This window comes from Equus caballus, chromosome 20 (assembly GCF_041296265.1).
Source record: "Equus caballus isolate H_3958 breed thoroughbred chromosome 20, TB-T2T, whole genome shotgun sequence".
In the NCBI taxonomy this organism is placed as follows: Eukaryota; Metazoa; Chordata; class Mammalia; order Perissodactyla; family Equidae; genus Equus; species Equus caballus.
This window is the reverse complement of record NC_091703.1, coordinates 56,150,200-56,175,706: the sequence shown is the minus strand read 5'-3', so window position 1 is coordinate 56,175,706 and position 25,507 is coordinate 56,150,200. Positions and strand designations below refer to the sequence as shown.

The following is a 25,507-nucleotide window of genomic DNA, read 5'->3' as shown; positions in this document are numbered from 1 at the left end:
TGTGGTCCTGGAGCGTCACTGCAAACACACCTTGGTACTGCTCCCAGGCAGCACCTAGTAAGGTGGTGTCCTCGAGTCCTCTTTTCCTTTTGTCATCTCACGTCTTCTCCTTAATGATAGCAACAACAACAAAATGAGCAAGTTTACCTTTAGTGGAGGAGAAAAAATGTCTTGGAAAAAACTGCCAGGGCTTAAATGGAAGAGAAGTCAGAGAAAGTCTCGCTTCATTATGAGCAGGGTAACCTTGGCTTCAGGAAGCAGTGGACGTACCTCAGTTTTCGAAATGGTATCTTTGAAGTGGCTTCTAGTAAAATTGGTGATGGCTGTGGAGTGGATAGCATTTGCTTTCATTTAGGGGTTGAGACATAGTTTACAGTGCTGCAAACTGGAGGTTAATATTAAGACAAGGAGACGTGGAATAGTGGAAACTTGGCCACAGAGGTAGAAAAGAAAGGAGAGTTATAAATGGACCATCCCCCCAGTCTGGAAAGCACACAGTAACTGTGTAGTAGACAGATCTTTCTTGGGTTCCCAGGTTTTATTGTATTTTTTTTTATTACTTAAACATATGACTTATAGGACTGTAGATGGTTGTATGGGAGTCAAGAACTCATAATCATCACATATTATTTAATATAGAGAAATAATTCTGAGACTATAGATTTAAGTGCAGGATATTTATAACCACTCAAAACCGAAAGAGCAAGAAAATGAGGTGATAAAATGTACAGCATTTTAATAATGGAAGAAACGTACACGGCCCAATATACTTGTCTTAATTTTCTGTGTAAAAATTGAGACTCACCCTCCTGCGTAATCCCAAGTACCTGAGTAAAGCACCAGTGAACAAACTGTTTAGCCTACTGAATACCAAACAATTGCACAGTCTCTGTTTTTCTCCACTCAAGTGATTTGAGTCTTCATAATTGGGTAAAAACAGAATGAAACAAATGAGATCCAATACCTCAAATACAGTATCCCGTTAATTGGTAGCATACAGACAAAGCACAATAGGCAATATTTGGCTTTCTCCTAAAGAAAGAAGACGTGCCTTTTTACTTTTAAACTTAATAGACTCTTAGCTAACGTGCCCTTCCTCATAATGTTTTTCGTATATTTATTGTTCTCCTTTAGAAAAAGCAAATTATTTACCTAATTTTTACATCAAAGCATTCATTTCTTTCTTTTTTTTTTTTTGAGGAAGATTAGCCATGAGCTAACTGCTGCCAGTCCTCCTCTTTTTGCTGAGGAAGACTGGCCCTAAGCTCACATCCGTGCCCATCTCCCTCTATTTTATATATGGGATGCCTGCCACAGCATGGTTTGCCAAGCGGTGCCGTGTCTGCACCTGGGATCTGAACCAGCGAACCCCGGGCCCCTGCAGCGGAATGTGTGCACTTAACCGCTGTGCCACTGGGCCGGCCCCTCGAGGAGAATTTTAAAAATTCTAATCACTAGCCACATGAGTCTCTCTGTTCTCAGGTCTGTATTGTAGAATGCATACCATGATGTCTGCCTCCTCAAATTACACCAAATTGAGATGAGATGCAATTTCTAGAATGATTTCTGTGGCAACAGTACATTTGGTTAATACCTACTATTATTACACCAATTACAATTAAAACTACTACTAATAACAATGATACTAACTCTTATTACTCTTTCTGTGAGTAGAGCCAGTAAAGCATTGTGTTACAAATGTGTTTTGTAAATACAAGCATTAGATATTGTTCATTTCATCATCATCTGTTAAAGAGCTAAACAGAAATCAATGAGCAAGAAAGAAAACAAAAAGTTGAAAACCGGGTGTTCCTACAGAGGTTTTAGAAAATGCAGCATAAATTTATTCAACAGATATTTGTTTTATCAGACACTGATGTAGCTGTCAGATTCACATGTTAAAGGCTCTGAGCAGTACTGCTCTGAAGAAAACTGTTTTAGTTTAACTCAGTATTTCTAAAAGCTTTTTGATCATGAAATAGGTTTTTTTTTTTTTTTTTTGCTACACAATTAGCTTTCTACAGCATGGCATCCTGTTGGAAAATATTCTCATAGGAAGGTGGGGTAATGTGTAAGTTATCATTAAAAAATAAATAGGTAGATAAAAGAGGACAAGAAGTCCAGCAGAAATTACCACCATCCACTTCTCGTGTGTACACACAGGGCTCCTGAGCCATAAAAGTCAGTGAGAAAAAGATGAACCAAGGCCCTTCTATATATTTTTTTCAAGTTGTTCAATTGCCTACATCAGTGATGAAAAATGAATAAACATTTGAATAATTTTGTTTTCTTTATGTCCAACGTCTTTTAATTAATATAAACTTCTCTCTGGTTTTGGCAATAGGTGACCAATTAGTTTTTATTTTCAGAGATAACGTAATTTTTATCTATTTCTACATATCCACAGGTATTTAAAGGGTAGTTGAGAAAAGCTGCTTCTGAGCTTGATGGCTTTAAAGTGGTATTCAATTAATCAACGTTGAGAAATAATACATGAAATTCTTCTGTAATTTGCTAAAAATGAAAGTATTTAATCTTTCTATAGTAGATTACGCTTAGATCATAAACTTGAAGCTCACCAAGAAAGAAAACATGTCCAGAACTTCTCTGCAAGTCATCCCTGCTCATCAAATAAGTAAATGTTATAAAAATTGAAAATCAGGGTTTTTCTACTTAAAGTCTGATTAGGCAGAAAAGTAAAGAAGAAAGGACACAGAATTCATCAGCAGAAGCTTTTGTCTGTCTTTGTAATCATGGTTTCACTTTTTTTTTTTTTATCCTTGTTTCCCCTTATATCAGCTCCTTTAATTTACATTTGATTGACGTTCCAGGAGCAAGGAGGAGGCGTGAGGAATAACGGTTATACCTTGTGATCTCCGTTCCACAAGTCACAGCTCATAGGATCCAGGAGCATCCCTAACACATGATAGATAATTAGACTCTCTCTCTTGGGACCCAGAGGCTGAGTCAGAGGTGGAGCTCTGGGGAGCAAGTGTGTCCAGAGCAGCAGAGTCAGGGGCTGTGCCGCTGAGAGAGAAGATGGAGAGAGAGCTGCCTGATGACTTTTCCCTCCCCACGAGGCTAAGTGTTGTGCTTTCTGCTTCATTTTATGGAAATTCTCCACTGTCCTCTCAATGTGCGTTTTTCTTTTTCACTTAAGACTTACAAACAACGTTATGCTAAGACATTGACCTTTCTATTATCTACAAAATGTGATATTGGGAAAGTCTCATATTTTTCTAGATTCCCGTTTCCTCATATGCAAAGTCTGTTACACTAGAAGATAAATCAAAGTATGTGTTCATATGTCTTTTATGAAATTTTCTTCATCCGTTCAAAGCATAGTTAATCAAAATATCTTGTTTGCTCTTCTTAGCAATTTTGACTTTATTAGTGTGACCATATTAATCTGAAAATTAGATTAATGGCTGTCTCTTTGTCTTTCCCTCTGATTGCACCAAAACAGCAATCCAGGGCTGAAGCTGTTATTTCATTTTCTTTGTGTATAACAATATAATTTTTGAATAATGAAGACAGACCTATCCTAGTAAATTTTTACCTTTTTTTTTGGCGAGGAAGATTGGCCCTGAGCTAACATCTGTTGCCAATCTTCCTCTTTTTGCTAGAGGAAGATTGTTGCTGAGCGGACATCTGTGTTCATCTTCCTTTGTTTTGTATGTGGAATGCTGCCACAGCGTGGCTTGATGAGTGGTGTGTAGGACCACACCCATAATCCGAACTCACCAACCCTAGGCTGCCTAAGAGGAGTACGTGGACTTAACCACTACACCACCAGCCTGGCCTCAATTTTTACCTTTTTAAAAAAAACAACCATTTTTAATTTTAAATGAATCCTTGTTGCTATCATCACCTTCAAGAAAAAAATAACATCTGTTCATGCAATTATTTTCTTCTCAATCTCGTCTTTCTTCTCTTTAGGACTTAACTTTGGCTTTTATGTTATTGGTGGGGATGGAGCCAGGATATGATATGATTCTTCCCTTGGCCTAAGAGGTGGAAATTGCAAAACTCACTATCTTTTTGAGCGTTTCTCATCCATTCTGCAAATGTCTCATCTTATTGTTTTAATCTTGTTTTTAATATCTTGTTTTCAACCAAGTACTTGTCCTATCTCTCTCAGCACATGTGGCTTTAATGTGGAAAGCTTGTTGTTTTGCTCTATTGTTTGTATAAAGACACATTAAGCTTTTCATTTTCTAATTTCCTTTCTCAATTTTTTCTCTGTATAAAATGCATATTTACAAGGATGCTTTATGCACATACTCTCTTGCCTTGAATGTAATGTGACAAAGACCTTTTCTTTTTTGAATATTGGTTTGAAATTGGTCAATTTGTTATTGAACAAGAAGTATTATTCTCATGACTGTTTTTTGGCTTACTCTAACATAACCAGTTAATGGTTATGTGCCCAGCACTAAAAACTAAAACAAGTACACACATGAATACACACACACACACACACAAAATTGGAGCCACTGATAACTGTAATAGTCAAAAGTCAAGAATCCTTTGGCTTTATTGTTCGAGTGACTTTCTCATATGTTGCTGAATGTTTCTAGTTCTGGATTTGAATGAGGCAGACATAGTATATGCTATTAGATCATACTGGCTCATTTTTATTAAATTACTTCTCACTTTAGAACACCGAACTTATTTAAAAGTACCAGTAAAGGTTAGCTTCAAGACTGAAAACAGTGGAGAATGAGGAACTCAGTAAGTGCAAGTCAAACGTGGAACCCAATCTGGAAGCTACAAAGCTTTTTTTTTTGTTCCATTTATTGATAAATCTCTTCAATATAGAGCAGAATATAAAATGGAAATTATATCTATCAATTCTGACCATGAAGAATTATCTTATGAATTATTTAAAACTATTTAACCAAAAAATATTTATTGGCTACCTTCTGTGTGATAGCCTCTGCTATGGGGTATAAATCACAAGAAAGAAGCAGGGTAAAACACCATCAGTTGGCTCAATAACTTTTTCATCTATCAAATAAAATGTGGAAATCATGTCAAACTTCTTAGGCATTTAGTCAAGTTAAATTCAAAAAATTGTATATAAAATTTATAAAATTGATTTAAATTTTTAAAAACCTATATGAGTTGTAATAACTGTAAGAATCAGATTATGATTATATATTTCTACTAAAGGCTTCAAATTAAGTAAAACTTTTTGGAATAATGGTGCCTTTTTCCCTCATTTTATTGAGATATGATTGAAATACGTCACTATATAAGTTTAAGGTGTATAGCATAATGGTTTTGCTTACATATATTGTGAAATGATTACTGCAGTAAGTTTAGTTAGTATCCGTCATCTTATATAGACATAATAAAAAGAAAAAGCAAAAAAAGAAAGCAACATTTTTCCTTGAGATGAGAACTCTTAGGATTTACTCTCTTAACAACTTTCATATATATCATACAATAGTGGTAACTATAGTCCTCATGTTGTACGTTACAGCCCGAGTACTTATTGATCTTAAAACTAGAAATCTGTACCATTTGATCACTTTCCTCTAATTCCTCCTGCCCTGACACCGTACCTCTGGTAACCACAAAACTGCTCTCTTTTTCTATGAGTTTAGTCTTTTGGTTTTTTTTAGATTCCGCATACAAGTGAGATCATACAGTATTTGTATTTCCTGTCACTTAACCTAATGCCCCTCAAGGTCCATCCACAGTGTCGCAAGCAGCAGGATTTCGTCATTATTTATGGCTGAAAAATATTCCATGGTATATATACCACAGCTTCTTTATCCATTCATCCATCAGTGGGCGCTTAGCTTGCTTCCATGTCTTGGCTTTTGTAAATAATGCTGTAGTGAACATGGAAGTGCAGATAGCTTTTGTGTGTGTGTGTATGTGTGTGTGAGGAAGATTGGCCCTGAGCTAACATCTGTGCCAATCTTGTTTACATTTAACATAATTATTCACAGGTAAGAACTTACTATTGCCACTTCCTCAATTGTTTCCTGGGTTTTGTAGATCCATTGTTTCTTATCCTGCTGTCTTTTTTGTGTGTTTTGATGTTTTTTGGTATCAGCATACTTTGAATTCATTATCACGATCTTTATATAATTTCTACAGATGTTTCCCTGTGGTTACCATGAGGCGTACATAAAATATCTTAAAATTGTAGCTCCCTATTTTAAACCAGTAACAACTTCAGTAGAATTCCTATGTTTTGCTTTTACTTCTCCTCCCCCTCACATTTTAGGTTATTGATGTTAGATATTTTTTATATTTTGTAACTAATAACAGATTCTTATAGTTGTGGATGTTTTTACGGTTTGCATTTTAACCTTTAATCTAGAGTTGAAAGTGAATTACGTACCACCATCACCATATTACAGAATCTAGCTTTGATTATATATTTACCGTTACCAGTGAGATTTATACTATCTTTTTGTGTTTTTATGATGCTAATTAGTGTCCTTTTACTTACACTCAAAGTCCCTTTAGCATTTCTTGTACCTTTGGTCTCGTGGCAGTAAACTCCCTCAGCTTTTATTTGCTGGGGAAATTCTTTCTCTCCTTCATTTCTGATGGACAGCTTCACTGGGTGTAGAATTCTTGGTTAACAGTTTTTTTCTTTCAATATTTCATATGTATCATTTCATTCTCTCCTGGCCTGAAAATTTTCTGTTGATAAAGTTTTACAATCGTTCCTGTTCTGTTATTTTCTTTGTTCTCTTGCTGCTTTTAAATTTCTGTTTTTGACTTTTGACAATTTAATTGTAGTGTGTCTCCATGTAGCCCTCTTAATGTTCATTCAATCTATTTGGGGTCCTTTGGTCCTCGTGGGTCTGGATGTCCATTTCTCTCCCCAAGTTTGTAAATTTTTCAGCTGTTATTACTTTAAATGTATTTTCTATCATTTTCTCTTTCTCTTCTTCCGCTATTCCCATAATGTGAATATTATTTCTTTACATTGTGTCTCATAGTTTCATAGGCTTTCTTCACTCTTTTTCATGCTTTTTTCTTCTGCCTCTCTGATTGGATAATTCCAATGTCCTCTCTTTCAGGTCATAGATTCTTGCTTCTGCATATTGGGATCTGTTTTGGAAGCTCTCTATTGAATTCTTCATTCATTGTACTTTTTGACTCTAGTATTTCTGTCTTATTTTTTTTTCCATTGGTTTCTATTTCTTTGTTGAACTTCTCATTTTGTTCATGCATTTTTTCCCTAAATTTGTTTAGTTGTCTGTGTGTTTTTATAGTTCATTAAAGTTAAGAGGATTATTCTGATTTTTTTTGTCTGGCAGTTCATATGTCTCCATTTCTTCAGGGTCACTTTTTGGAGCTTTTTAGTTTCCTTTGGTGGTGTCATATGCACTTGATTTTTCAAGATCCTCACTTCCTTACATTGATGTCTGTGCATTTGAGTGAGCTGACTCCTCTTCTAGACTTTTACAGGTTTACTTTGGCAGAGACCCTTCTTCACCAGTGAGCTCAGTTTGGGTTTCTGGGGGTGTCTTCTGGTAATGTTCTTGGACAGATGAGGCCTGCTATTAGAATCTATTATGGAGTCAGGCACCTGTTCAAGCTCTGCAGTCAGGGGTAGGAGTATGTGCTTCTGCCTGAGAAATTTGATAGGAGTGCTGGCTTGGTTCCCTGCCCAAGTGAGGCTGTAAGATGGGCTCCAGAGTTCTCTGGTCAGCCTTACTAGATGGTTGCGACTGGGTTCTATACTCGCCTTCCCTGTCCTGGCAGGGCAGCAGGACAAGACCCTGGGCCTCTATGGCTTGTTATTTGGGGACCCAAATCAGACAAGAGTTATATGAATTCCCTGGTCAGGTGAGGCCTCTGGTTTTGCTCTGCTGTCAGAGAAAGCCACAGGCTGTGCTCTCTATTCAAGTGCCACTGTAAGCGGGGCTATTGGATGGGCTACACAGCTTTCTGTGTGCTCTGCTTAGGTTCCCTGGTTGGGCAGGCTGAAGGCTGTATTCAACATAGAGTAGGCTAAGAATTGTTCCCCATCCTGGGCATAGCAGAAGAAGCAGCTCTAAAGCCAGTAAGGCTCTTTGGGATGCGAGTCGGTTTGAGTAAAGACCATAAACAATTTTCATGGCTGAACAGGGCCATTGCATTTGCTCTGCAGACTATCAGCTGTGCCCACCCACCTCTTGGCTCAAGCATTTTCAGTTTATGCAGCTTCCTGGTGTTCTCACCAGCCCTTCTAGTCACATAGGCTTTCTAGTTGGGAGAGGCTGGAAGCTACCCTCAGACAGGGAAGTTCCCCTGTCTGGGTGTAGCAGGGGAACCACCTCCCTACCCCCAACCCCTGGTACAGGCTTTGCTCTCTGGGCAGTTAGCTCTGTCCACTTACCTCTCTGCTTGAGCTTTGCTAGGTTATACAGCTTCCAGGTATTCTTGCCAACCCTTCTAGTCAGATGGGTCCAGGGGTCATTCTCTACAATTGGTGGGGCTGTAACTTAGTCCCCTGGCATGGGCAAATCAGGCACTAGTGCTGTCAAAACTCCTTGTTTAATGACCCAAATCAGGCAGACCTGCACGCTGCCAAGTTCCATGGTCAGAGTGTACCATCAATTTGGTTCTGCAGGTGAGGACAGCCACTACTGGGGACTACTACTTGGCCCTGCAGGTGTGAACTGGGTCTGCCGAGATCTGAGTGCTGGTTGTTGCAAGCCCCTCCCCCTTTCTCTGTCACAGTCAGATTCCCAGTGGTCGAAGCCTGCAGATTCTCAGTGCAATTCCCCTGGGGCAAAACCGGAGTAGGAGCTATTATGAAGCAACCCACAACACTGAGGGGGCCGGTGGGGGGGGGGGGGAACGCTGCATGTCTCCCCTGGGCTTTCTTTTCCCACTGAATGAACCATAGGCTCAGGGGAGTCCTCTCCGTGTGGTGCTGTGCCTGCCTAGCAGAGGGGCAATGCAGTCAGTGTAGCCATTCCTCTTATCCTTCTCATGCAGTTCCTCTTCCTCTGTGTGGCGTGGGGGAGTGCTTCAGCCTCTTTCCCATGTCCTGGGATTCTCTCAGTGATGTCTTATCCATGAATAGCTATTAGTTTTTGTTCTTGTGAGGGGGAGTTAAGTCAGAAATGACCTATGTTGCCATCTTGGGGATGTCACTTCTCCTATTGGTTGGTTTTTAGTGGTTAAAAAATTATGGTAATTTGTAAATATTTGGAGAATATAGAAAAGCACAGAGAAAAATTAAAGTCATGCATTGCTTAGCAATGAGGATACATTCTGAGAAATGTGTCATCAGGCGATTTTGTCATTGTGCAAACACCATAGAGTGTACTTACACAAACCTAGATGGTATAGCCTAATACACACCTAGGCTATATGGTACTAATCTTATGGGACCATATACATATAATCTTCTATATATGTTGTTGACTGAAATGTCGTTGTGTGTGCATAACTATACTTATAGTCCCACCACACAGCTTACATTACTACTAGTTATTAAAATGCGTCATTCTCGTATATATAAAGATATATCTATCTAGATATCAAGACTATATATACATATATATAATGAATGTTTTTGATAGTGTATTAAGCTAAAATTTGAATTGACTTCACAATGAATTACATGTGGAGCATAAGGGAAGGATAGGAATCATAGATGCACCAAAGTCTTTACCTGCACAACCAGGAGAAAGAATTGCCATTAACTGAGATGGGAAAGGCTATGAGTGGATAACATTCGGGGGTGAAGATCAGGATTTCAGTTTGAGGCATGTTGTTTTTGAGAAATCTACTAAACATCTAGATGGAGATGTTGAGTAGGCAGTTGGATATATAATAATTGGCTTTTGGTAAGGAGTCTTTGCTAAAGATATAAATTTAGAAGAAATCAGCATATAGATAGTATTTAAATCCAAGGGAATGCGTGAGATGGTGGGTAGAGAAGAAAAGAGGACCAAGAGTGGAGCGCCAAAACATTACATCATTAAGAGATCAGAGAGAAGAGGGATATCGAGGAGACTGAGAAATAGTGACTCATAAGGTTGGAGAAAATCAAGACAGTTTTGAGTCCTAAACTCTAAAGGAAGAAGTATATCAAGGAAGCAGAGGAGATCAATGTGTTAAATGCTGGGTAAAGTAAGATGAGAACTAAGGATTGACAATATTGTCTTCTCTTTATGGCTTCTGCCTTTGGAATTTTGCTTAGAGGCACCTTCAATACTCCAAAATTATATACATGATTACCTATCTTTTCTCTGGCTTCATTTCTGACAATTAAATCTTTAATCCAAGTGTGCTATATTTTTATTCATGCTGCAAGATAGGAATCTATTTTTTATATAAACACATTACTATCCATTCATCACATAACCCATATTTTCCTCACCAGTACAAAAATGTTCAGCTATGACACATACTATGTTTTTATGTTATTGAGTCTATCTCTAGAGTTTCTATTCTACAATAACATTAGCTGGCATTTATTGAATTTTTAAATCGTGTTTTACCTGAATAATCTTATTTTGTCCTCACAACAATGCTATGAAGTAATTTTTTATAACTTTTTTTTTCGTAAGGCAACTGTGGCTTACCAAGTTTAGGTCAGTATCCAAAGCCCCCTGCTTGAAAGGGGATAGAAGCAGGATGCCAACCCACTTTATCTTGGCTCTTCCTGTCCCTTTGGTCTATTTGTTTTTCATAAGTGCCATACTTTTAATTAACATGGCTTTATTAGATTTTAAATTTGATATGGCATGACCCCTTTCTTTAGTCTTTCTATCAAGCCCTTCTTAATTATATCTATACATTTCTTTTGTCTGATTGAATTTTAACTAAATTTGACCAAAATCTCATAACCAAAATATCCGTTACATTAAGTACATAGATTAATTTAGAGAGGATTGACTTAAGAATATTATCTCCCTGTCTAAGAATCTGCCATGTTTTTCCAATTATTCAGGTTGTTGTTTGTATAAAAGTGAAATATCATTATTTTCCTTCTATAAAGGCCTACAAATTTAGACTTCTTCCCTGGTTGAGAATCACTGTAATATGTGCTTGTTTGTCTTCCTGATTTTGAATTTCTCCTTCCTTGTGTTCTATCAATCTCTCTTCCTCCCTTCATTCAGAAACTATAAGTCTCCCCAAGGCTCATTTTCTCATTAATCAGGAATATTTCTTAGAACATTCTTCTATTTAGTTGTGCTTAAAACATTTAAATTTATTTATATTAAATGTATGAATATCTTGACCTATTTGTTGGGGAAAGACTTTCCTTGCAGGATATGGAAAATATGTTTTGACACCAATTTCCTAAGATAACAAAGTTGAGGTTTGAAGAGGATGCTTTGAGAATTGTATTCTTTTTACTTTGAACTCATAGTAACTACAGATAACTAAATAAAGCTCACATTTCTTAGTAAAATGTTTTCAGTTCAGTAAACATTCTTAAAGGAAACTTGCTTCACTAACCAAAACCCACTGTTTTCATTGAAGGGCCAAATTAAAAGAATACTGTTTCTATTTTGTAAAGAAAGAAAATCTTATTTTTCTACATAGAACATTTTGGAACACTTCCCCTTGAAAATATACAAGACTTTATAGATAACAGACCTTAGAGTGAAAAATATTAGTACCCACATCAGCAGAAAGAAGGCCAAGAGAGTTATCCACAGCCAAGTCTACTAAAAAACAAAATAAAATGTTGAAAAGAAGAGGGACTCATTTTGATTGCTAAGACAGAACTTCAATAAAGAGGTGAAGACAACTTTCTGAATTTTATCCTATTTTATTATTGCCTCATTTGCTTAAAGACACAGAACTTTCCCCAAGGATTAACAGTCCCCAGTGTGTCTGAGACCATGTTAATCCAAAGTATTTGTCATTTAGAAATGTTAAGGTCTGCCATCCTGGTTATGGTGTTTGTTTTATTATTTAAAATCATGGTATCCTGCTGCAGGATCAGGAAACAAGAAGTGTGTTCCTGTCTGAAATAGAAGACACAAATAAATATAAAGCTATTCCATGTTCATGGGTTAAAAGAAGTAATATTGTTAAAAGGTATATACTACCAAAAGCCATCTGTAGATTCAAACCAATCACTATCAAGATTCCAATGGCATTTTTTTCAGAAGTAGAAAAAATAATCCTAAAATTTATGTCTAACCTCTAAAGACCCCAAATAGCCAAAGGTATCCTGAGAAAGAAGAACAGAGCAAGAGGTATGACACTTGCAGATTTCAAGCTATATTATAAAGCTATAGTCATTAAAACAGTTTGGTACTGACATTAAAACAGACAGATAAATGGAACAGTATTGAGAGCCCAGAAATAAAACCAAGAACATATGATAACTAATATTTGACAAAGCAACCAAGAATATGCAGTGGAGAAAAGACAATCTCTTCAATAAGTGGTGCTTGGAAAATTGAAACTAGACTCCTATCTTACATCACTCACAAAAATTAACTTGAAATGGATTAAAAATTCAAGCTAACACTTGAAACCATGAAACTCCTAGAAAATATAGGAAAAAAGATTAACATAGGTCTTGGCAATGCTTTTTTGGATATAACACTAAAGCACAAGCAACAAAATAAAAAGTGAACAAGTGGGACTACATCAAACTAAAAAGGGTCAGGGCCAGCTCAGTGGTTTAGTGCTTAAGTTCGTGCACTCCACTTCAGTGGCCTGGGGTTTGCAGGTTCAGCTCATGGGTATGGACTTACACACTGCTCATCAAGCCATGCTGTGGCAGCATCTCACATACAAAATAGAGGAAGATTGGCACAGATGTTAGCTCACAGACAATCTTCCTCAAGTAAAAAGAGGAAGATTGGTAACAGATATTAGCTCAGGGCCAATCTTCCTCACCAAAAAAAAGACAGTTTCTGCATAGTAAAACAAATAATAAATGAAGTGAAAAGATAATCTACAGAATGGGAAAATATATTTGCAAAACATATATCTGATAAAGGGTTAATATTCAAAATATATAAAGAACTCATAAAGAAGATATATGAAAGACCAACAGGTACATGAAAAGATGGTCAACATCACTAGCCATTAGTGAAATGCAAATCAAAACCACAATGAGATACTACCCTCATGCCTATTAGAATGACCAGCATCAAAAAGACATGAAATAAATACTAGTGACGATGTGGAGAAAAGGGAACACTTTGCACCGTATTTTGGGATTATAAACTGGTATAGCCACTATGGAAAACAGTATGGAATTTTCTCAAAAATTTAAAAATAGAACTACCACGTGATCCAGCAATTCCACTTCTGGGAGTACGTCTGAAGGAAATGAAAACGCTAGCTCAGAAAGACATCTGCACACCCATGTTCATTGCAGCATTATTTACCATTGTCAAGGCATGGAGACAACCTAAGTGTGCATGGATAGATGAATCGATAAAGAAGTTGTGGTATATATATATATATATATATATGATGGTATATTATCGAGCTATAAAAAACAAGGAGATCTTGCCATTTGCAACGACATTGATGGACCTTGAGGGCATTATGCTAAGGGAAGTCAGTCAGACAGGAAAGTCAACTACTGTAAGATCTTACTTATGTGTGGAATCTAAAAAAAGCCCCAAAATACAAAACAAGACACTAAACTCATAGAAAAAGAGATTAGATTTGCGGTTATCTGAGGCAGAGGTAAGGGGAGGGTGAGCTGGAGGAAGGTGATGGAAAGACAGAAACTTACAGTATAAGATAAGTAAATACGAGGGATGTAATGTACAGCATGATGGCTACAGTTAACACTGGTGTATGATCTATATGAAAGTTGTTAGGAGTAAATCCTGAGTTCTCATCATAAGGGAAAAAAACGCCTTTTTCTTTTTATTGTATCTATATGAGATGTTGGATGCTAACTAAACTTATTGTGGTAATCATTTCACAATACATGTAAGTCAAAATATATGTAAGTCCGTTACACTGTGTACCTTAAACTTATAGAGTGTTGTATACCAGTTGTATCTCAATAAAACTGGAAAAAAAGAAATAGTTTAATGGTAGTTGAACAAGATGTCCACTTCAAATGCAAACTTTTTCTCCACATAAAACAAGGAGACTGATTGCAATGATCCCTCACTAATAAATTGAGAATTTTCTTATATCATTGAAAAAATAAACAATTGCATAAAGTATTTAAACATCTATGTGATTACTAACCCAGATTCATGTCTGTATTTAGATTTCCTCTAAATAATATTTTCATCTTTAAGAATTTTTTTTTTTGGTTATATGCATTATTTTGGTAACAAATTTCTTATTATTTTTAAACACATATGTGTTCTCTTTTAATCCATTCGCCCAAAGAAGGTGGTGCTCTGTAAATGTGTAAGATTTCTCTCCACCATGCCTGACAGATCAAACTCATAAGCTCATTCATGTATACTCCTCTCTTATTTATTTTTTCCTTTCTTCTCCAGTTTAGAATTTATGTGGAAAATCAGCTACATTTTTTTTCTACTTTCTACTTGAATGGCTTTTGAGTTTCTTTACATCATCTTGTTTTTACATCATAAGTAGGTATGAGAAGGTGGAAGGAATTAGAATGGGCACGTTACAAAGATAGCACAGATCAGACATAATAAGAGATTATTTTGACAAGGTTATGCTAACATATTTGAAAACTTACGTGAAAAAGAAAATTCATAGGATGACATAAATTATCAGAAATGGAAAAGGAATAGAACCTCATCAAATCAGTTGTTTACATTTTTTTCACCATGAAAATGTCATACTCAGATGCTTTTATAGGTAAGGCATATTGAATGTAAAATAAGCAGGCAGTTTTAGTATTACACAAATATTTTTAGAAAATAATGAAATATAGAACCTATCCCAGTTCTTTTTACAAGTAATATACTCTTAGCTTGCAAATCAGATAAGGACAGTATATGAAAGGAAAATTATGGCCACTCTCTCTCATGAACATTGATGCCAAACCCTAAACAAAATATTAGCAAACCAAATCCAGTAATGTCTGAAGAGGTAACATATCACAAAGAACTTAGTTTTATTCCAGGAATTTAAGTTCAACATTAGAGAATTTATTAGAAATCACTACCTTAAAAGGTTAGGAAGGAAAAGACATGATTATCTCAATGTATAATATATATAAACCATATGTTATTTATTTACTTATCTATTCTTCCTTCATGGGGCATTTGTGTGTCCAGTTTTTCTCACTATTCAATTTTTCTTTTATTGCCTATAATTTAAAAATAGGTCTTAAACTCAGGGGAGAAAATTCTTAAGTTGCTTCAGGAGCTGCTGTTGCTGTCGAGGTCCCAGTATGATATCATATGCTGAACTGCGCTACTCTCCCCACTGCCAAATCATTTTGTGAATCCAGTATAACCTTGATGACAAATCCTATAAGGATATTACAGGAAAGAGAAATCACAGCCAAATCTATTTCATGATATCCTAAATAAAATATTTCAAATATAATCTAGTGACATATAAAGAAACATCCATTTCAACCAAGTTGGATGTATTCCGGAAATTCTAGTGAAATATTCTAAAATCAATCAATGAAATAGCAATGCAATAATAGTAGGGGTCTTTAATATTACACTTATATCAATGGATAGATCATTCACACAGAAAATCAGTAAGGAGACATTTACCTTAGATGACAAAATAGACTAGATGAACTTAAGAAATATATATAGAGCATTCCATCCAAAAGCAGCAGGATACACATTATTCTCAAGTGCATATGGAACATTCTCCAGGATAGATTATATGTTAGGCCACAAAACAAGTCTTAATAAATTTAAGAAGACTGAAATCATATCAAGCATCTTTTCCAACCACAGTGGTATGAAACTAGTAATCAATTACAAGAAGAAAACTGAAAAATTCACAAATATGATGAGATAAAACAACACACTCTCAAACAACAAATGGGTCAATGAAGAAATTAAAAGAGAAATCAAAAAATAGTTTGAGACAAATGAAAATGGAAACACAACATACCAAAATTTATGGGATGTAGCAAAAGCAGTTCAAAGTGGGAAGTTAATAGTGATATATGCCTACCTCAAGAAGCAAGAAAAATCTCAAACAACCTAATTTTACACCTCAAGGAACTAGAAAAAAGAAGAACAAATGAAGTCCAAAGTTAGGAGAAGGAAAGAAATAACAAAGATCACAATGGAAATAAATGAAATCGATACTGAAAAGACAATAGAAAGATCAATGAAACTAAGAGCTGTTTCTTCAAAAACATAAACAAAATTAACAAACCTTGAGCAAGATTCACCAAGAAAAAAACAGAGTGGACACAAATAAAATCAGAGATGAAGGAAGAGATGTTACAGTTGATACTACAGAAATACAAAGGATCATAAGAGACTACTATGAACAATTACACGCAAACAAATTTGACAACCTAGAAGAAATGGATAAATTCCCAGAAATATACCACTTACCAAGATTGAATCATGAGCAAATAGGAAATCTGAATAGACTAATTACTAGTGAGGAAATTGAATCAGTAATCAAAAACCGTCTAACAAAGAAAGGCCCAGGACCAGACAGCTTCACTGGTGAAATCTACCAAATGTTCAAAGAAGAATTAGTACTGATCATTCTCAAATTCTTCCAAAAAGAAAAGGAAGGACACTCCCAAACTCATGACCCTGATACCAAAACCAGACAAGGATGCCACAAGAAAAGAAAATTATCCTCAAAAATCCTCAAAAAATATTAGAAAACCTAATTCAACAATACATTAAAGACCATTCACCATGGTCAAGTGAGATTTATTCCAGGGGTGCAAGGATGGTTCAACACCCGCACATCAATCAATGTGATACACCACATCAACAAAATAAAGGATAAAAATCACATGATCATTTTAATACATACAGAGAAAGCATTTGACAAAACTCAACGTCCACTTGTTATTAAAACTCTCAACAAAGTGGATATAGAGTAAACCTACCTCACCGTAATTAAGGCCAGTTATGACAAGACCACAGGTAACATCATACTCAATTGTGAAAAGCTGAAATCTTTCGCTCTAAGATCAAGAACAAAATAAGGATGCCCACTCTTGCTTGGTGCTTAACAAAGTAAAAGCTTCTAGCCAATGCAATAAGAAAAGGAAAAGAACTATGAGGTACACCAGTTGGAAAGGATGACATAAAGTGTTCATTATTTCAGATGTCGTATTCTGTATTCAAATCTCAAAAGAATTTTTATACAAAGTATTAAAATTTATAAGTAAATTTAGCAAGGTTGTAGAAAACAAACATAAAAATAAAACTCAGTATTCCTGTGAATACTAGTAACAATATTTCATTATGAAATGAATTTCCAAATGTAATATTAAAACATCAAATAATAAGGCATAAATGTAATAATGGACATGTGATTTTCTTTGTAGAAAGCAAGCTAATATTATGAAAAGAAATTTTTAAAGATTTAAATAAATGGAGAGAGCAAATAAATTTCTGGCTTGGAAGATTCAGTATTATACAAATATCAGTTTTTACTAAATTGATCTGTAGATTCAGTATGAGCCCAATAAAATCCCTAGAAGATTTTTGCTCTTTTTATTGGTGGAAATTGACAAGTAGATTCTAAAATTGATGTTGGACTACAAATGATCTAAAGTAACCAAGCAATCTAAAAGAGGAATTTCAAACCTGGAGAACTTATCAGATAACAAATATTATAAGGCTAAATAAATAAGACAGCAGAGTAATAATGCAAGAATAGAAATATAGACCAAAAGGACAAAATAGGGAGCCAAGAAAGAGACTTGAACATATACAATCATCTGACTTGTGATAAAGACATCACTACACTTTAGTGAGAAAAGCATGATCTTTTCAATAAATGGTGCTTGTTCAACTGGATACCCACATAGAAAAAGCTCTTAACACTTACCTTACACTGTACACAAAATCAAGTACTGGTGGATTGTAAATCTAAATACTGAGGAAAATAACATGAGAGAAAATATTTTCTTAGGCAGAGATTACATTTTACATAATAAAGGGCTAACAAGATAGAAAAATATTGATAAAGAGGCTACAATAAAATTAGAGATTTTTCTGTCCATAAAAAGATACATTGTGAAATTCTGGTGTCAGCTCCACCGCCAGAGCTTGGAAATCTTCACCCTCATCCTTAAAAGAATAAAAAGCTAGACACTCCAAAAATAAATGACTTTTCCTGGACCCCTCAGAGAAGTGAGGTTGCAGGGCAAACTTCCACCCTGAAATCTAGAGAGAGAGACAGATCCAGAGATGCACAGCTGAGCTCTTCTTACCTGGTGGAACACTTAAATGATAATTTTGACAGATTGCTGGAAGGCGAATGTGGATCAGCATGAGAGTGAGAAACTCCTGGAGCCACCATCTCAAAGGAGTCAACACAATTTCATGAGTTTTACCTCCAGGAACTCCAACAGGTTCTAACAGTGGGGATCTAAGAATGATCTTCCTGTGGCTCAGGCAAGGAGTGGGAAAGAATAATCATTGTGTAATATTAACTACAGCATTCTTCATAAAAAGGCCTATTTTCTAGGAAAAATTAGCTTACTAAAGCCTTATCCCAGCTGGGGAAGGGCATTCACTCCACCTACTCCAGTCCCTTCTAGACTTCATGTCTCACAAAGGGGTAGAAAAAGTTGATGCTGCTGGAGAAACACTTGTGAAGGTCACCTCCTGAACCACAGGCCAACTAAGTCTGAGATTCAATCATTCAATTGTTCAGTTCAATCATAAGATTACAGAGTGCCTCTCTTCCTGTACATCTTATCACCTTACCAACAAGACTTCAGTGTTGTAATAGTGAATTATGGCTGGAAGAGCTGCAGGATGCTGACTCTCTCTGAGGAGGAGTACTTAGGGAAGCCCACAGAAAAGACAGAAGACAAATCAAGGAAACTAGAGAAATTTGAAGCCTCTGGCAGTTATAGCCACAACAAACATTAAACACAGCCAGACTCCTAGCCAGATTAACAAATTCTCACACTTATACAGCCCATTTACCTCCTTTCCAATCATCAGATACAATATGTCTGCCTTTCACCCAAAAATTCACAAGGCAAAAAGCCAGAAAATCAGCTTGAAGAGATGAAATAAGCATCAGAACTAGAATCAGATAGCACACAGATGTTGGAATGTTCAGAGAGAGAATTTAAAGTAACTGTGAGTAATATGTTAATGGCTTTAATGGCAAAAGTAGAAATATGCAAAAAGAGATGGAAATATAAGCAGAGAAATGGAAACTCTTAAGAAAGAGTTGAAAAGAAATACTAGGGGAAAAAAAAACTGTAACAGAAATGAAGAATGCCTTTAATATGTTCAGCAGTAGACTGCAAATGGCCAAGGAGAGAATTAGCGAGCTGAAAGATATGTCAATAGACACTTCACAAAACTGAAAAACAAAGAGAGAAAACAATGAAAACATCGAAACAGACTACTAAAACTGCAGGGGGATTTTAAAAGGTATAGCATAGGTACCACTGGAATACCAGAAGGAGACAAAAAAGAGAACAGTGTAGAAGAAATATTTGAAGCAATAATAGCTGAGGATATTCAAAAATTAATGACAGACACCAAACCACAGATCCAGGAAGCTCAGAGAATACCCAAAAAGATAAATATAAAAATATCTACCCTTATGTATATTATTCAAATTGCAGAAAACCAAAGAGAAAGAGAAAAATCTTGAAAGACGCTAGAGGAAAATAAACATTTTAACTATAGAGAAATATAGATAAGAATTACATTGGATTTCTCATCAGAAACCATATAAGCAACAGGGCAGTGGAGTGAAATATTTAAAGTGTTGAAAGAAAAACCCACTAACCTAGAATTCTATATCCAACAAAATTACTCTTCAGAAGTGTCAGAGAAACAAATGCTTTCTCAGACAAACACAAACCGAAAGATTTCCTCATCAGTAGATGTGCCCTATTAGAAATGTTACAAGACATTCTTTATAGAGAAGGAAAAACATGTCAGAGAATCAGATCTGCATAAGAAAGAAAGCATCAGAGATGTCATAGATGAAGGTAAAATACCATCTTTTATTTTAATTATTCTTAATTTATCTAATAGACAACTTTTTGTTCAAAGCAATAATAGTTATGAAGTATAGGGTAATTTTAGCGTATGGAGAAATGAAATGAATGATAGCAATGTTATAAGCTATGGGAATGAGAAATTGCAAAAATTCTGTTATAAGGTACCAGCACTACACATGAAATGGTATAGTATTATTTGAAAGTGAACTTAGACTAGTTGAAAATGTGTATTGGAAACTCTAGGAAAATCACTAGAAATTTTTACAAGAAGAATAATGGATATACCAAAAGAAGAGATACAGTAGAATCATAGAAAATGCTCTGTTAAAACCAGAGAAGGCTGAAAAAAGAGAGAGAAATATAGAAAAAACAGTGCAATGAATAGAATATAATTACAAACATGGTGGATATTAATCCACCTATAATCAACTATAATCATTTCAAATTTGAATAGTTTAAATACACTGATTTGAGGACAGATTGTCAGCGTGGACAAAAAAGCAACACCCAACTATTTGTTGTCTACAAGAAATATATTTTAAACATGAATATTCAAATGTTTTAAAAGTAAAGGGATAGAGAAGTATACACATACCATACTAAAGGAAAGTTGGGGTAGCGATATTAATTTCACACAAAGCAGACTTCACAACAAGGAAAATTATCATGGATAAACAGGTATATTAATAATGATAAAAGGATAATTATCCAAGAAGAAATAACAGTTGTAAATGTGCATGCATCTAATAGCACAGCAACAAAATTCATGAGGAAAAACTGATAGAACTGAAAGAAGAAACAGACAAATTCACTATTATAATTGGAGACGTCACCATATCTCTTTCAGAAATGGATAGCCAAAGCACGCAGAAAATCAGTAAGGATCTAGTTGATCTGTACAGCACTATCAGTGAATTTGTTCGAATTGACATTCATAGGTTATTTCATCCAATGGCAGCAGAATACATACTAATAAATGATGTTAATAGGAGAAATTGGACATGGTAATTGGGTCTGGTTAATACGATAACTCTCTGTACTGTCTTCACATTTTTTTAGTAAACCTAAAACTGTCCTAAAATAAAAAGTTTGTTCAAACAAAAAGAGATACATTATGAGAGTGAAGAAACAAGCCACAATGTGGGGAAAGATTTGCAGTTCATGTATCTGACAAAGGAATAGTGTACAGAATGCTTATAGACCTCCTACTAATCTATGAAAAAGTAAAGATTAATAACCCAGTGGAATAATGAACAAATGACTTGAAGACACATTTCACAAAAGAAGGTATACCAATGGCCATTAAACTATTTATTTATTAATCAATAATAAATAAATGTAAATATAATATAAAATATATATATAAAATATAATATAAAAATAAAAGTAAAAATAATAAAGAAGTATAAATTAAGACCACAATGAGTTACCACTACACTGCCACAAGAATCATTAAAATTATAAAGTCTGGCAAGTATTGGCAAGAATGTGGAACAAAGGGCACTCACACACTGCTGGTGGGAGTTTAAATTGGTACCACCACTTTGTAATGTATGCATACTTTAGAACCCAGGAATTCCATTAGCGTAGACACGTGTTCACCAAAAGATATGTTCAAGAGTGTTCACACTAGTACTATCTACATTGCCCAAAATTGGAAGCAACTCAAATGTATATTAGTAATAGAATTTATATAGAGAGACTGTGGTATCTACATTTATCATTTATGAGAATGAACGAAACATTGCTACGTGCAACCTGGTTCAGTTGAAAAAAAGTGTTGAATGTGAGGAGTCAGACACGATAAAGTGTCTATGATATGATTACATTTATTTAACATTTGAAAACATGCAAACCTAATCCGTAGTGGTAGATGTTAAGAGCGGAGTAGGATGATGTAGGAGAGGGTATGAGAGGGGCATCCCTTGCTGGTAATACTCTGTTTCGATGTGGTTGGTGGTTTCACTTGTGATCTGTCATACGCTTATGCTGTGTGCTCCTTTGTGTATGTTATACTTAAAGAGTTTCCTTTAAAGAAAAAACTGGAAGAAAGAAAATGGTCAAAGGATTTCATTAGGTATTAGCACAAATGGGAACAGAAATGCCACATAAACATAAACTATATTCAACCTTGTTATTAATCACAAAAGTTCAAATTAAACTATTCAATTTTATATCAGTATATTGGCAAAAATTTAAAAGTCAGACAATGTTGGTAATGATGTGGATTTACAGAAAATCTCACATACCGCTGGTGCGAATATGTGGTAATACAACCACTTTGAACAAGGCTGGCTCTTTATAGTGATTTTGAGCATGGGCACACTCTCTGATGCAGCAATTCATTCCTTGGTGTCTACTTAGAAAATCTCTTGTACATGCACAGCTGGAGACATGGCAAAAGAGTTTGTGACAAAATTTTTCATCATAATAAAAACCAAACCCGTTCAAATTTCCATCTCTAATTGGCTAAAGCGTGGCATAGTCATACAATGAAATATTCCATGAGAAAGGATATCTAGAGCTATTTACAATCACATGGATTGAGCTCAAAAGCCTAATAATGGGTGCAGAAAAGCCATTTATTGAAGAATGCATAAAGTTATATAATTTATAAAGTATTCCAGTTACGTAAAGTTCAAAGACAGACAAAATTAGCAATCATGTTATATTGTAACACTAGAAAGAAAAAAGAATGACTTGCAGAATTTTCTGTGGGAGGGAGGACATGCAATCCAGGAGAGCTTACAGAGGAATTCAAAAATATTGGTGATGCCCCATTTCTTAAACTGTGTGGTAAGTAGAAGTATTTTTTTATCATGTTTTAAACTATATATCTAGTTTAAATATGTTTTTTACATTAACAAATATGCTTTTTACATTAACAATAACACAAATTAAACTTAAACAAAAAAAGAAGGAAGTATGTCAGTGGAAGCACATTTAGACTTTTGGCCATGATTTCCTGAACCATAGCTATCAACTAAAATAAAAAAACATTTTTGTGTTAACTGCTACAGTTATTTTAGAAAGTGTCCATCTGATATCTTTCAGCCCGTGGTTATTTGAGAACACAGTGGAGGGACCTATAGGGTAAATCACCAGGGCTTGTTTACACAACAAAAAATGTGGCTGGTAAAATGTTCTCTACTGATGTTTCTGAAACCAGAGACCGGAAACGTACAGTGGAAGTGAGACCCTTTACTTTTCCCGTGCCAACACCAACAACAATTATAGCGCCATGTGAGAAAAGCTGTAAGAAATATTGCTGGGTTTCAGTGGTTCAACCAAGTCAGCAGATTTCTGGAATTGTGGCAGTTTGGACCCAAAAACTTTACAGTCTTCAGCAAGGAATGGCTCTTAAACGTTAAACTGATCCCTGATAAAACAACCCCAGGGTCATGAGAAGGCTACTCTGCCAATTTTATTTCACTGTGGGACCCACTGACATCTGGCTCGGCTGCGGAAGCTGGAAAACCTTTTAAAAATTCTCTTGACAGTAAAAATGGACATGTGGAAAACATTCTAATCTGTTAATCTTTGGTGCTCCTGAAAAAGGGACATTTGGCTTTATACTTCATGATGATAAATATGAAACCTCCAGATCTAGCTGTAAATAACTTAATGGCATTTGAATAAAGAGTAGAATTTTCATTTCCCAAACGTGCCGAAGGATACATATGCACCTGCATCAACGCCGTGACAGAAGAAGCCCTCTGGATTCTTTGTTCACATTTGGTTTTTTCCACAATATAAAAAGTTGAAATGTATTGCAAATTTCTGAAATTTTTCATCAATAGGCTACTATTTGATTAAACAAACAATGGGAATTTTCACTGGGCAATGTAGTTTCAGTACAGTGAAATTCATATGACTGTATTCCAACAGAAGTTCAGTTTAGGTTATTTTCAGGCCACAATTTACATAACATATGTTCAAAATCCCACTGGTTCCTTCTTAACAGTCTGATAAGAGCTGGAACTGACATCCTTCGGTGCTAATTTCTCTAGGAGTTCTGCTAAGACTCATGTAAAAGCAAACAAAACCAAAGAGTGATGCTATGTTTTGACATGGGCTGCAGCTAATTATAAGTGTATGGGCTTTTAGATAATAAATAACAGACTTTATTGTTTTTGAAAATGTAGAATTTTATTTTAGCCCTCTTTTGTATTAATGCTTTCGCTTCCTAAGTTTGTTATATGTAGTCATGTATTTAACTCAACATTTAATTATTTTATTTAATTTTCAGTATTTTTACAATACGGGTGTAATGTGTAATTTGAGGGAAAGTTATAACTTCTTGGTTTCTTGAATGTCTTAGAATCCTAGGTAAAGAAATCAATAAAAAGAAAACCTTTTCATTTAAAAGAGCTTTCAGTTAAACAAGTATTGACACAACTAAGGACGCAGATATTTTAATTAGTGTTTACTTAAGGCTTTCTCGAGTGAAGAGATACTGAATACTGATGATATTCTGGTTGTTTCTTTAAAGCTTTACGTAGAAATATAAAAATAAGTACATTCTTACATTAATAGCTACTCATATTATGAAAAAACATTAGCAGCTGGTAATAAAAAATGAAATTCTGCAAAAATCACTTCTTTTTGTATTGGCTTAGGCATATTTTGACCTTGACTCACTTATAAGGAGAAGAGAACCAAGATGTTAGTGGCTGACCAGGAAGTCATGGAAGAGTTCACACTGACAGTGATAGTTTGCAGGGTGTTATCCCTAAGAGTGATTTATTTATAAGATTTCAGACTAATATACTTGAGTTTTGTAATTTGTCCCCTTTTACATTGATTCCATTGGGCCAGTGAAAATTAGTAAACTGTACCCAGTAATTTCTCCATTTCCTCTCCCTGCCCCTCCTCTCTCTCTCCCCTTCTCTCCTAGCTAGCTCTCCTGCTTGATCAAGAGCTCCCTCTTTTCCTTCCTCCATCCCCTTGCATTAAGTATTTCAAATAATCAAGGATATAAAACATCAGAACTATTTATATATATATATATATATTTGCATGTTATCAATAAGTGGCTTTTAGAGTCGCTGCAGAAATGTCTGGCTTCAAGATCAATGGACTGTGGAAGCTGCCTCTGTCTTGTGGTGTCCACAATATGTGTAGGACAGCAGTGCAATGATTTGGGCTTCTTGTAATTCCTCACTTCAGCTTCCCTGCTGGTTCGGTCTGCCTACCTCTCCCCACTGCATGTAGCATGTTCCCTTATTATGAACTGCTGTTTGAGAGTTGTTGGGGTTTTTTTTTCATCTTTTGAGCAATCTTTTGTCTGTTTTTCCAGCATTTTACCTCCATTAAATTCTTCTTTTCAGCATTAATATATTTGTTCCAATGTCAAAAATTATCCTAAAAGCCCTGGATTGAAACTCATAGAACAATTTAGAGAATAGAGGAAATATGCACAACTAAATATAGATCTACATAGTTCCCCGTTAAACT

The 25,507-nt window shown here is 35.3% G+C and overlaps 1 protein-coding gene across 5 annotated transcripts in view; it reads left to right on the top strand.

The window, feature by feature from the left end:
- HMGCLL1 (3-hydroxy-3-methylglutaryl-CoA lyase like 1) overlaps window positions 1-25,507 on the top strand; it is a 144,716-nt gene that overhangs the window by 76,328 nt on the left and 42,881 nt on the right. Inside the window, exon 8 of one of the 5 annotated variants that reach the window (XM_070245711.1) lies at window positions 23,220-24,418. The exons of 3 other annotated variants lie outside the window; for them this stretch is intronic. In XM_070245711.1, coding sequence (XP_070101812.1) covers window positions 23,220-23,297 — 78 coding nt within the window. In that variant the 3' untranslated portion in view covers window positions 23,298-24,418. Of the gene's footprint in view, window positions 1-2,831; window positions 5,383-23,219; window positions 24,419-25,507 lie in introns of those variants that run through there. One more of the 5 variants, XM_070245712.1, reaches the window with a different exon arrangement.